The sequence below is a fragment of the Hydra vulgaris genome, chromosome 03, assembly GCF_038396675.1.
Source record: "Hydra vulgaris chromosome 03, alternate assembly HydraT2T_AEP".
Taxonomy (NCBI): Eukaryota; Metazoa; Cnidaria; class Hydrozoa; order Anthoathecata; family Hydridae; genus Hydra; species Hydra vulgaris.
In genome coordinates this window covers 44,312,501-44,327,611 of record NC_088922.1, presented here as the reverse complement: position 1 = coordinate 44,327,611, position 15,111 = coordinate 44,312,501, and the positions used below count along the sequence as shown (strand labels likewise).

Below are 15,111 nucleotides of genomic sequence, written 5' to 3'. Positions count from 1 at the left end.
AAATAAATGCAACCTTAGCAGATGCTAATTTTGCAATCAGTTTGATATATGGTTTCCAAGAAAGATGGAAAGTAAGAGTTAATCTTATAAGATGAAGGGTAGATAATTCATCAAGTACATTACCTTTTATAAATATAAGAAGACCTAGATTATTGTGATAACAATTAGTTGAAAAAAATTGAGTTTTATCAAGTTCATCATCCACTAAGATCCCTATGCTGTAGCAGAAGTGAGATCTTTTTCAAGCTCAAACATCCCCTCCAAGCAATCAGAGAATGTTGGCTTCTTATCAAGACAAGAATAAATGGTAGTATCATCAGCGAACAATGTCACCTTAAATGTGAGAATTTCTGGAAGATCATTAATGTAAATTAAAAATAGTGTAGGGTTAAAGATAGAAACTTGAGGAACCCCTGAAGTTACAGGATATGAAGAAGAGTGCTGTCCATCAAGGACAACTTTTATACTATGATTGGTAAGGAAGGGTTTGATAATGTTAAAGATGTTACTCGATATACCATAAGAAGAGAGCTTATGGAGAAGACCAGCATGCCAAACTTTATCAAAAGTTATAGAAATGTTGAGAGTGATAGCCTTAACCTCTCCACATCTAGCTAATGCACAATAAAACCCATCAGTTATTACCATTAACAAATCAGCCGTAGAGCGAGAAAATCAAAATCCATATTGATGATCAGGAAGTTATTACACTCAAGATGAGAGATTAAGTGTTTGTTAACTAAAGACTCAAAAATCTTGCTTATAAAAGTAGGAAAACTAATGGGACAGTAGTTGAACAAGTCAGAATGCTGTCCAGAGTTTTTGAAAATAGGGATAACATATGCCGCTTTCCAGCAGGCTGGAAAACAAGACTTTGATAAGCACTTGTTAAATAGTTTTGAAAGTATTGGATAGCTCTGGAGAACTCTTCTGCAAGACTATAACACATATATTATCCGAACCACAAGCTGTAGATTAGTCTAAGCATGAAATATATATATGTATGTGTATATATATATATATATATATATATATATATAAATATATATATATATATATATATATATAAATATATATATATATATATATATATATATATATATATATAAATATATATATATATATAAATATATATATATATATATATATATATATATATATATATATATATATATATATATATATATATATATATATATATATATTGGTCTGTTAGATTGTGTACTGAGTGTTATCTGTGCTTTGAGTCAAGTTCTTTTACCAATTTAAAAAATGGCTAAAGTATCAAAGGCTATAAAACTCAAAAAACCATCTATCATTCACTAATATTTGTGGTCTTTGAAGTAACTTTTCTTCTGTTGAGTCTTATCTCTTGCAAAGTTCATCAGACCTACTTGCTCTTTGTGAGACTAAATTGAGTTCAGCTGTCTTATCTTGTGATATTAGTGTTGATGGTTATCTTCCTTTAATATGTAAAGACTCCAATAGTCACATGGTTGGCTTGGGCTTTACATTCATAAAAATTCACTCATTTGTCTGGAAACTAGGTTTGAATCCACAGACTATTTTTTGATATCCTTTTGTTTAGCACTATTTATCGCTATCACCTTTCTCTTTGTTCTATATCGCTCTCCTTCAGCTCAAGACATCACTCTTTTTGATGTTATTTCTGATCAAATTAACCAAGCCCTTTCTCTTTATCCTTCAGCCAATATCCTTGTTGTTGTTGAATTTAATCCTTATCACATTGAATGGCATTGTTCTTGTGTCAGTGACTCTGTCGGTGTTAAGGCCCACAACTTTTGTCTCTCTCAATCTCTAACACAAGTTGTCAACTTTCCAACTCACTTTCCAGACATTCCGAATCGTCTACTCGATTTATGTCTTGTTTCTGATCCTAGTCATTGCTCAGTTTCTCCACATTTACTCTTAGGTGCTTCTGATCACAGTTTGATCTCTCTAAAATCCCCCTATCATCGTACCTCTTACAGCTATCTTAAAGCTAACTGTGACTCTTTTCGTGATTTTTTTTGTGATGGCACTTGGGTAGAAATTGTCTAGAAGTTTTTGTCTTTCTTCTTGAGCTGACAAACATGCTTCTTACATAACTTTCATATCTATCGCCAAAACAATTCTTTAGAAAATAGACCTCTGTTTACTATTGCTAGAAACCATTGTAAAAAGGTTTTGTCTAACACCTAAGCTCGCTATTCTCAGGTCACAAAAACTCGTATTTCATATCAAAAATTAGGCTCAAGAGACTTCTAGAGAACTTTTAACAGTGTCTATAATAAGGGCAAATCTGTTATTTCTCCTGTGTTGCACGATTTCAATTTTGTTACCTCATCTATAGAAAAAGTTGAATTGTTTGCTAAGAATTTTTCATCAATCTCTTCTCTTGATTAATTACATCCTACATTCTTCTCTTCTTCTTCTTTTGATTAACTACATCCCCACTAATTATATTCTATCCGATATAGCTGACAAACAAGTTGATTGACATTCGTAATACTCCAGCTTCTGTATCTAAAGAGATTTCCTGGCTTCTACAGCTTGTGTTCCGGACAACATATCTGTTATAGTCTTGCATAAAGTTCTCCAGAACTGTTGTCTACACTTTCTAAGCTCTATTTAATGAATGATGCCCTTTCTCTTTTAGACAAGTTGCAGAAATGCATTGTTTATATAGTCGGATTTGCTTTTGCAGCCAACCTTCAACCTTTGTTGCATCTTCGTAATTTTGCTTCTCTTTCCTTTTTTTATAAATACTATAATAAGTGCTGCTCTAAAAATTTAGCGTCTCTTGTGCAATCTACTAAAGTTCATTCTCGTGTTAGTCATCATTCAATTAAGTCTCATTCTTTTACTACAACTGTTTCTTAATTCTTCAAAAATTCTTATTTGTCTAGTTTTTTTCTTCAACATCAGTTTTTCTGAATTTGCCTTTTTCATCTTGTTTCCCTGATTGATTGCAATCTTTTAAGTTATCTGTTAATCGTATCTTGCTTTATAAACTACATCTTTTCCCTTCCAGTAACTTTCAACTCTAATAGTGGTTGCTTGCAGCCTTGTTGGAAGTGAAGATGCTTATATATATATATATATATATATATATATATATATATATATATATATATATATATATATATATATATATACATATATATATATATATATATATATATATATATATATATATATATATATATATATATATATATATATATATATATATATATATATATATATATATATATATAGATCTATAGTTTGTTGGCTTTGGGAAGAGCGGAAGGAAAAAAGTGATTCTTACGCCAACATATACGTCACTTTTAATTACTTTAACTTTCGTCCAACATTTCCGTGTTGGACGAAAGTAAAAACCATTAATTTAATTACAAATTAATCGTTTTTTAAAAAAACCACAAAAACGCAAATTTAATTGACCGGAATGTTTTTAAAAACATTCTGAATGTTTTTAAAACATTCTGAATGTTTTTAACAATATAAACAATGTTTTTATTTTTATTTTTTTTAATAAAATGTTTTTATTTTTATTTTTTTTATTAAAATATTTTTATTTTCATTTTTTTTACTGTAAATCATGCGCGGAGTGTTGCTACATCGACTATCTTATAGCCTGACTCGCAAGGGAGTGCTGCTACATCGACTGACAAATAGCCTGACTCGCAAGGGAGTGCTGCTACATCGACTGACAAATAGCCTGACTCGCAAGGGAGTGCTGCTACATCGACTGACAAATAGCCTGACCCGCAAGGGAGTGCTGCTACATCGACTGAGGGTTTGGTTGGGGCAGGCAGTCTATCATTATTAAAAAAAAAAAATTCCGGTCTTGAATTTTAATTTTTACTTTTTGTCAACAAAATATGGAAAAAACTTTCGGACAACATCTAAGGGTTCTATATATATATGTATATATGTGTATATATATATATATATATATATATATATATATATATATATATATATATATATATATATATATATGTATATATATATATATTTAAAATGTATTTTACAAAAATAGAGTGCTCAATGTTCATAAAAAAACAGAGGAATTACAAATTATTAAAAAATCACTAAACAAAAATTTTTCATTTAACACTGTGTTTCATCAGTAAAGGCTCATCAGAAATGCTGTGAATCTTTATTGATGAAACACAGTTTTAAATGAAAAACTTTTATTAAGTGATTTTCTACTGATATATATATATATATATATATATATATGTATGTATGTATATGTATATATATATATATATAAATATATATATATATATATATATATATATATATATATATATATATATATATATATATATATATATATATATATATATATATATATATTAAAGGTATGATATTTTTTGATGGACATAGCCATGCTACTATAATCTGAGAATCTAAATATTTAATTATTACATTGGTATTCAGTCAATGCATCTATTATATAGTCATATAATTTATTATATAAATGTTTCCTGAACTCACGTTTTTGTCACGATGTGCAAAAAAGGTTGCTGTGGTTTTGATTTCACAGCTCCTTATTGGTATAAGAAAGTAGGAAACAAAAACATGATAGTTTAGAGTTCCATCTTGCACTGTGCAATGATAGAAGTTTTTTTGATGTTTTTTCATAATTTTTTGTCTAATTATTTACAAATTCATAATTAAAACTATGAGTAATTGATTCATAATTTACAAAATAATTCCGAGCTTGTTTTTAATATATATATATATATATATATATATATATATATATATATATATATATATATGTATATATATATATATATACATTTACAGCGGTGGCCAAAAATTAAAGACCACTCATTTTTTAGTTGGTTTCTTTAAATTAAAATTAAGAAGATTCTAATTTACATATTAAATTTTTTTTTTTAACATCTTGTTAATTAAAACATACGGATTAAAGTGGTATAATTTTTTTAATCTAGTTCTAATTAAATAGCGTTTAACTTATTAAAAAACTGATGAGTACTTATAAATCTTCTTTAAATAAATTGGACAAAATTTAACCACCACTTTCAAATCTTTAATTTGCACTTAATAAAAATAATAATTCATTATTTTTTTCAACTGTCTTAATTGCTTATTACGTTGGCTATAAAATAAAATGTCAAAACCTGAGTTTCAATATCAAATAAACATTTATTTTTTGAATTGCAATAAGGATATAAAAATATTGCAAAAATGCGTGTAAAGATCGAAGAAAAAGACAGATACGCAGCTCTTGTATTAAAAGAAGAAGGCTATAGCCTCAGACAAATAGCACAAAAGCTCGGAAGGTCTCACTCTTGCATTATTAACATAATTCAAAGATACAAAGAGACCCGGTCAATTAATGATCATCATAGGACTGGACGCAATAAAATTTCAAATGACCGTGATGTTCGCTCGTTAGTGAGATTAATGAAAGAAAACAGACAAGCATCATCTACAGACTTGTCTACGAAATGGACACTGTCAAATGGTCTGAAAGCAAGCCCTAGAACTGTGCGAAGGGTCCTCCACAATTTAAATTATTTATGGCATGCTGCTGCAAAAAAACCACGCTTAAATAAAAAAAAAAATTTGCCAGGAAAGAGTGGTGCAAACTACATAAAAATTGGTCAACAGATCAGTGGAGCTGTGTGGTCTTTAGTGATGAAATGAACGTTGAGGTAGACACAGAAAAGGTCGCGTAATGTTGCGTAGACTTCCAAGCGAACGGTTCGATGAGTCATGCGTTTTGAAACAAACAAAACAAGGCAGTGGTTCAATAGGCATTTGGGCCTGTATGAGTGCCTGTGGAGTTGGCGTTTTTCATTTATTCGATGGTAGACTCAACAAAGAAAGGTACATCGAAATTTTGGAAAACTCGCTTATTCCTAGCATTGATTTATGGCAGTTGCAAGATGGATTTTTTTTTGGCCACTGCTGTATATATATATACATATATATGTATATATATATATATATATATATATATATATATGTATATATATATATATATATATATGTATGTACGTATGTATGTATGTATACATATATATATATATATAAATATATATATATACATATATATGTATATATATATATATATATATATATATATATATATATATATATATATATATATATATATATATATATATATATATATATATATTAGAAAATAAAATTTTAGAAAATTTTAGAAATTAAAAATCATATATATAAATAACATTTAATTTTACTTTTAAAACATTTCTTTTTGAAATTTTTAGATTTTAAACTACTTAGTGTATGACTTTTATTTTTTTTCGATACTTTATTTTTTCAAGCGGTATTTATTTTTTACAGGTTTTAAACTGTCAAGAATTTTTTGAAGCATTGAATCAGCAGGTTTATGCTTTAATAATTTCTCAATCAATATGCAGAATTCATCTTCTTGTTAAATACTGTAAGTTTTTTTACTTTTCATAATGGCTGAACAAGTTAACTATAATTAGTAAAATTAATGAAAAATGTTTTGTTTTATGTAATAACATGGTTCAGAATCAGATTAAACTTATTTTTAGAACAGAAAAATTGTAAAATGTACAGACCATTAATATACATTTATATAAATTGGAAATTTATATTGTATATATTTTTATAGAAATTGATGATTGTACCCCTACACACACACACACACATATATATATATATATATATATATATATATATATATATATATATATATATATATATATATATATATATATATATATATATATATATATATATTATATATAAATACAGTATTGGACAAATTGAGTGCAACCAAATAATGCTAATTTAGTTTCTTTATATAAAAGTGCTGCATTTTTTCAATTTAGAGAAATAACTATGTAACTGTTTAGAGACAAAGTTCTTCAAGTTTTATTCATCACAAAGTTCATTATTTGTACACGAAAATTAATAAATTAATCAAAAGTATTAAAAAAAGTTGATTTCCTTTTGGACAAAACAAGTGCAACTCGACAAAATGTAGACCAAGCTGTATTTCGCTATCAATATTTCGTGGCGAATCCTTTGTTGTCGATCACAGCCTTGCATCTTCGATGCATAGATTCGATCAGGTGATCAATGAAACTTTGTGGAATCGCTGCCCAGGCCTTTTGGATTTGTTCAAACAGTTGATCCTTATTACGAACACCTTCACGATTAATTCTGCAGTTGACGATCTCCCACAGGTTCTCGATAGGGTTGAGATCCGGAAATTGAGGCGGCCAATCCATCACCGACAGGTGGTTGTCTTGAAACCACTGCTTGACTACAATTGCAATGTGTTTCGGATCGTTGTCTTGCTGAAAAACCCATTTTATTGGCATATTCCATTCAGCATGAGGCAACATAACATCTTTCAGGATTTTTTATACATGAAACGGTCCATTATTCCATCATTTTGATGTATTGGACCTAGACCGTTAGCAGAAAAACACCCCCAGACCATTACATTGCCTCCACCATGCTTCACGGTCTTATGGCAGTAACGTAAATTGAGGCGTTTTCCGGCCGGTCGACGTACACGGCAAATGCCATTGCTCCTAATGATGTTGAACTTCGATTCATCACTGAACAGGACAGTTTCTGCACATTCCAGTCAATATGAGATGTAGCAAACAGGAGTCTTTTCTTCTGGTTTTTTAGTGAAATCAGTGGTTTCTTTGCAGGGCGTCAAGAAAACAATCCGGCTTCAACAGCACGTCGTCTGATTGTTCAGTCCGATACAGGCAGCTCTAATTGCTTTTGTATCTCGACTGATGATATCCAGGGATCCTTCTTGACGGATCTGACGATCATAGAATCCTCTTTAGAAGTGGTGGAACGCGGTCTTCCACCTTTGTTATCTGCTGCCAACTTCTCTGTAGAACGTTATTTGGAACATAGTCTTGATATGGTCCATTTCACGCGATATTTATCACAAATACTTTTTTGTGACATTCCACTTACGTAATCGCCAATAATTTTCTTTCTTAGTTTCAATCCACTCTCGGGAGCTAATTTTGCACTTAAAGTCATAAGAATAATAAAAATAAATAATCACGGTTTTCAAGGCTTACCGTGTTACATTTACCTTGTGATGATACAATAATGTTCTGTGGAACACAACAACTTGGTTGGATGTGGACTGGATTGATGTAATGAAACACTTGTTGTATTTCACTTCTTGTATTGATGTTCTTCGATAAAAGGCTTTGATAAAACTCACTTCGATAAACTGTCTTGATAATACTGACTGATTGACTTCCATATACTGACTGAATTACATGTCGATTTACATGTCTCTTATATAGTAAAATGAACCTGTGTGAACCTGTTCTGGAAGATTCTAGATGCTTCTTTTCGATGCTTCTAGAAGCTTCTGGATGCGTCTAGATGCTTCTGAATGTTTCTGGATATTTCTGGATGCTACTGGATGCTTCCAGATGCTTCTTCTGGAAACTTCTGGAAGCTTTTGCATGCTTCTGGAAACTTCTGGATACTTCCTTTAATTAGTAAAAAACTTCCGTGACGTTGACACGGACCAGACTTAAGAAAATGAAACAAGCCAAAAAAGTTGCACTTGTTTTGTCCGCTGCAAAATGGCACTTCTCAACGAAATTCTGCCTGTGTGCTGTCACCTGTCAGCTGATTGCTCATGTCATGGTATGCTATGACTCCAGACTCTGTTTGCTGTGGTAGTATAGTTCGTTTCATTTTTAAGACATGTAAAATTAGGAACACTTTTTAGCATTGTTCAATGTTGGTTGCAAATGTTTTGTCCAATACTGTATGTATATATATATATATATATATATATATATATATATATATATATATATATATATATATATATATATATATATATATATATATATATATATATATATATATATAATATATATATATATATATATATTTATATTTATATATATATATATATATATATATATATATATATATATATATATATATATATATATATATATATATATATATATATATATATATATATATATATATATATATTATATATGTATATATAAATATATATTTTATATATATTTTATATATATATATATACACATACATACACATACATACATATATATAACAAGGCCACTACACAGAGAAACAAGTTGAGTGTGCTACTCCCAGAGACATGGTGGGGAATGAGCTTTTAAATGTACCGCAGGTTAAAGATGTTTTTTTAGATTCAAAAAAGTTTTTATATTTGTGCAGACAAATATTTTATGACTGCTTTATATTAGAAGTTTTTTTTCAATTTGAAAACATTTGAGTTAATATAATGTAGATAATTTTTGTTAAAAATGTATTCACTTGAAATAAGTTTTTTTTTTTATTATATATATTTATATATTTTTTAAATGAATTTTATATTAAATTTTTTAAGTAATATTTATATATTTTTTAAGTAATTTTAAGACCTGGAAAAGATCTTGTAAAACTTCCCGAAATGATGAATGGAAACTTATTACCATTGAACTCAGGTTAGCAATAATATTGGAATTGCTTTTATAAATTTTTCATCATAGAACTCAGGTTAGCAATAATATAGGAGTTGCTTTCATAAAATTTTAATAAACAAATTCAAATTATTTTAAGTTAATCAAGTTTTTCATGTGTGTTAACTTTATCTTTTATTGTTTTGTTATATTTGTTTGTATACGCCATCCCTCCTTCCTTTTTTTTTTTTTTTTAACAACTTTGTTGCTTTTTTCATATTTACTTCGCTGTGCTATTATCATGGTAAAATGTTTTTCATTACATCATACTTGATATAGAACAATTAGTCTAACAAACTTTCATTGTTTATTTTTATCTGATAAAAACTGTTTTTTGTTATTTATTGTTATCTGATAAACTATATTTTTTTGTTTAGTGTTATCTGATAAACTGTTTTTTTTTGTTTAGTGTTATATGATGCAGCTAAAAAGGTATCAGAGTTGGTAGAAAGTATAAAAGATGTCCTTTTATTGGAAAAATCAACTTTACCATCCTTTTTTTCTAAGCATTTAATTGTAACAATAACTGGTTTAGCTAGGATTCCTATTGTTAATAGTTATGCACGTATTCCTCCTATTGTTTGGAAATTTGGATGGAAACCTAGTTTAGAAGGGGATTTAAAAACAGAGCTTCCCCCTCTTCCAGTAGAAATATTGAAAGAAAAAGATGTTTTAAAAGAATTTGTTTTTAGAGTAAATTATATAGGTAATAATCAATCATATATATTCTGAAAATAAATTTTCACGGCTATTTACAAATAATATTGAAATACTAATCTCAAGTAAATACCTTCAAAAAATAGTTTATTTATATACAATTAATCTTAGTAATGTAACGATGACATAAAAATGACTATTGCTAAAAAAATTATAAAGATTTAGTAAATATATTAATATAATCATAGTTGTTTTAATATAATAATCAAAATATTTGCAAATGTTATAACGAAATAAATAAATACAATATAAACAGAAAAACACTGACAAAATCAAAACAAAACAAAAGTTACAACAAACATTACAAACAAAACAAAAAGTTACCTTTGGCAAAAAAAAACAACTAAGGATTAAAAAAGATAATAATAATACACGGTAGAATAAGACATATATAATAAATGGCTAAAATGAAAATAAAAACAAATTGTATATAACTGTATAAAAATTTATATATAACTAAAAATAAATAATAACTAAAAAAAATAAATAAATGACTAACAAAAAATAGTAAAACTATATACGCTAAAAAACTGAAGAAAAATAAATAAATAATAAAATTAATAATCCTAAGAAATATATGAAAGAAAACTAAAGAAATATATGAAAAAATAATAAAAAATCTTCATTTGCCGATCGAGGTTCCGATGTTTAAATAGTTTTTTTTCTTTCTTTGCCATTCTTTTTATATATTTCATTCATTAACGTTTTTTTTTTCACTTCTATTTTCATTACTTTTTTACTTAATTTCTTTCAGATATTTCTTTTTCTTTTCTTCTTTTAAAACATTTATTTATTCTACTTTTTTGTTGATTTTATTTTTCGTTTAGTTTATAAATATTTTCTTTTCCCTTTTACTTTTTTCCTTTCCAAAATATAAAGATTGTAATTTTTTAATTAATAATTTTCAATATTTATAACTATAATTTTATCTTATTATGTGTATTATATGCAATATTCGAACTGTTGTATGTATTGAATGGAATATATAGTACAATTATTAAAAAAATAAATTATTTTTTTTATAATAACATTTTTTTTTTTCTTATCAGGTTTTAATATATATTTTTAGGTTGGAGTTCTAGAATGCAGTTTGAAGAAACTTGGGCTGCACTTTTAGGTGTACTTAGCTCACCACCTATGCTTGAAAATATATCAACTGAAGTAAGATTTTTATCTCTTATATTACTGTATATCTTACATTATCTTATATTGTTGGCATTTGTTAAATAAGTTTATAGAATAGACGCAGTTAATAAGTAATTAGCATAAATTACAAAACAATAGAAAACAAGAAAATTAATAGAATGATAAACATACTTTTTAATAATATGAACAGAGAACTTAAAAAAATTTAATTTTGGTTCAAAAAAATAGGCTATCTTTAAATATTGAAAAAACTTTTTTATAGTTTGGATACTTTTCCATCCAAACTATAAAAAACAGATACTGCCTGTAAATATGCCTGATCTTTTTAAAGACAATGTTATTCTAAAAAGAGCAAAAGTGACAAAATTTTTAGGAGTTTTTATTGAAGAAAATCTGTCTTGGAAATCACACATCAATAATATTTCTGATAAAGTTGCAAAATACATTGGAATTCTATACAAATCTATAAGAGGTATTTTAAACAAAAAGCAATTAACACAATTTTATTACTTTTTTATTCACTGTGGTATCAGCTACAGTAGATAACTACCAAATAGAAAAGACAGAAAAAGTAGGAGGTGGAGTGGCTATTTGCATCAGAAGTAATATAATAGACAACTTCTTATTAAGTGATACATAAATTGAACAAATTTGGTGCTGTTTAAAAATTGATGCAGTTAAAATTTTAATTGGGTGCATTTGTAGACCACCTAATTCTGATGTAATCATGAATTGTAAATTTTATCAAATTATTTATAATGCAAATTATTTATAACGCTCTGAAAATGAAACAAACATTCCAGATTTACTTATTACAAATAACAAAACTAAAATTTGAGGTATAAATAAGAAACCTCATTTAGGCAAAACAAAGCAAGGTTATCTTATATTATAGTGGTATTAGGATATTAATAAATATGTAAGAGTTTTTAATAAAACAAAATATAATTATTCAAAAAGAGATGGAGTAGCTTGTTTTTAAAATGTGAAATTACCAAATGTATTAAAGTCTTCTCAAAAATATGATGGTTGTTCGAAATTTATTAAGAAAAGAAAAGTAGTAGGGCGTATTCATGAACCATGGTTTAATAGCAAAGTCAAACAATTGGTGAAAGTAAAAAATTCAATGGCAAAAATATATAGCCAGTGGGAATAAATTGAGATTCTCCATGATTATAAAAATTTACAAAAACTTACGTCAAAAGAAATTAAAAAGATGATGGAGTTTGAAAAAAGAATAAAGAATCCAATTTCAAAAATAAACCCAAATCATTCTATTCTTATGTAAACGACAAATATAAGCCACAAGATTCTGTAAAACTATTAAAAGATAATAAAAACAAATTAACCTCCATTTGAAGACAGATGTGCGAAATATTAAGCAACAAATTCCCTAAATCGTTTGTTGAGGATGATAGTTCAAAAAATTATAGTTTGAATGAAAGGACAAACTCTAAACAAATTTTTGATCTGTATACAGTATTCTCTTATAAAATGTTCAGAAAAAAGTTGCATCATTAAATCATAATAAATCTATGGGTCATGATTCCATTAATCCAGCAGTATTGAAAAATTTGGCCTCAATTATTTCAGCACCCCTCTCTATGTTGTTTATCAAATCGTTTATTTCCTCTACTTTGCCAAATGAATGGCTATTGGCAAACATTGTTTCATTATTTAAAAACAGAAACAAAATTGAACCTGGAAATTACCAACATGTGTCTTTAACATCGGTTTTGTGTAAGTTAATGGAAAGTTTAAATAAAGATTTAATATTTTACTTAAATAGCAACAAAATAATTAATCCAAACCAGCATGGATTTGTTCCTTCAATAAGTTGTACTATTAACTTGTTGGAAATTGATTTTCTTACAAACTATCTAAATCTAAGGATACCGGTAGATATTATTTACTTTAATTTTGCCAAAGTATTTGATAAGGTTTCTGATAACATTATTTATTAATGTTATCAGAAACCTTATCAAATACTTTATTATATAAGCACAAATCCATTTTATATTGATTAATTTAACATTAATCAATATAAAATGGATTCGTGCTTCTCTGACCATTAGAAAACAAAGAGTCTTATTAGGAGATTATATATTGAATTGGATACAGGTATTTAGCAGAGTACCTCAAGGCTTGGTGCTGGGACCCATACTATTTATTCTATACATTAATGATATGTTGAACAATATTACATGTCATTGCAAACTGTTTGCAGACGGCACAAAGGTATTAGCTGCTGTTTCTAATGAAACATTTAATTTTACATAATGCTGTTAATAAAATTTGGGAATGGGCTAAAACATGGTCTATGACTTTCAGCAAGGAAAAATGTAATGTAATTCACTTTGGTCAAAATAACCAGAATTATAGCTACAAACTAAATAAACATAAAATGAAAACTACTGAAATAAAAAAGACTTAGGTGTATTGTTCACAAAAGACCTTAAATGGATGGAACATCAAAAATGGATGGATATCTTAAATGGATGAAACATATTGCAACTGTAACTAATAAAGCAAACCATTTTTTAGGATTAATAAGGAAATCGTTCAAAAGTAATAACAGAATTGTAATAAGACACTTGTATCTATCATTAGTAAGATGTCACTTGGAATATGCAGTGCCTGTCTGGTGTCCGACCTTAAAAGGTTGCGTTAAAACTGTAAAAAGCATACAAAGAAGAGCAACTAAAATTATTAATGAGTTAAGAAATTACAGTTATGAAGGCTTAAAAGATTAGTAATTATGTCTTTTGAAACACAAAGAGCAAAGAGTGATCTAATCTATCAATATAAAATCCACAAGAGATTTAAAACTATCAATTGCATAAACCCTTTAAATATCAACCAACTGTATTTAAGAAATCTACACTCCATCACAAAGCAGGTCATAAAATTGTGTTTACCAAGATACACTTTTTTTACCAACAGAATTGTAAACAGTTGGAATAATCTAAGTTCACAAACAGTAAATCAAGAAACTATAAATTTAAAAACAAGATAGACAATGATTATTTTAGAAACAATCAATTCGAAGGCTGTTATAATGTAACTTAAAACTTCATTCCATTTTTTTTTTATAAAATCATAGCTATTATCTTGTTTTATTATCATTATTAAAATTAAATTAATCATGGAAGATTAATGAAGATAAATAGTTAAAATTTATCATTTATATAAACTTAAGTCATTTATAGAAGTAGAATTGAATTTAAAGAGGAAGTAAACATGATTATCGTAAACATGTAGATTATCATTTTATTTTAAGACAAAGTAATTAAGCAAGCAAATACATAGATGATTAATTATTATTTTGTTAATTATTGGCTTATGCTGAATATCAAGTTTTTTTAGTTTTTTTCTATCAAATAGAAATATTACCAATTATTATAAAACACTGTATTAGACCATATTTTTAAGTCATTCAAAACTTGTAAATTATTTAAAATTTAGAAAGTTTTAAAATAGTAAATTAGAATTATTTCAAAGTGATTCAGCTATTACATATACAGCTCTTGAAGTATGTGTCGGCATTCGACAATGCCAACCTAACTGTCAACCTAAAAGTGTTTGAGGTTAGCAAATAATTGTCGACCTTGTTTCTATGTTTTATGGTGGACCTCATTTTTCAAACTGTTAAAAGAGCCCTCATTTTTTCTAATTCTGAGGGTTGCATATATGA

At 27.3% G+C, this 15,111-nt stretch overlaps 1 protein-coding gene across 1 annotated transcript in view; it reads left to right on the top strand.

Moving 5' to 3' along the window:
- LOC101237115 (huntingtin) overlaps positions 1–15,111 on the top strand; it is a 108,662-nt gene that overhangs the window by 62,159 nt on the left and 31,392 nt on the right. The window contains exons 35-38 of the mRNA XM_065793347.1: positions 6,364–6,463; positions 9,465–9,539; positions 9,964–10,260; positions 11,341–11,432. Of these exons, the coding sequence (XP_065649419.1) occupies positions 6,364–6,463; positions 9,465–9,539; positions 9,964–10,260; positions 11,341–11,432 (564 nt within the window). The remainder of the gene's footprint in view (positions 1–6,363; positions 6,464–9,464; positions 9,540–9,963; positions 10,261–11,340; positions 11,433–15,111) is intronic.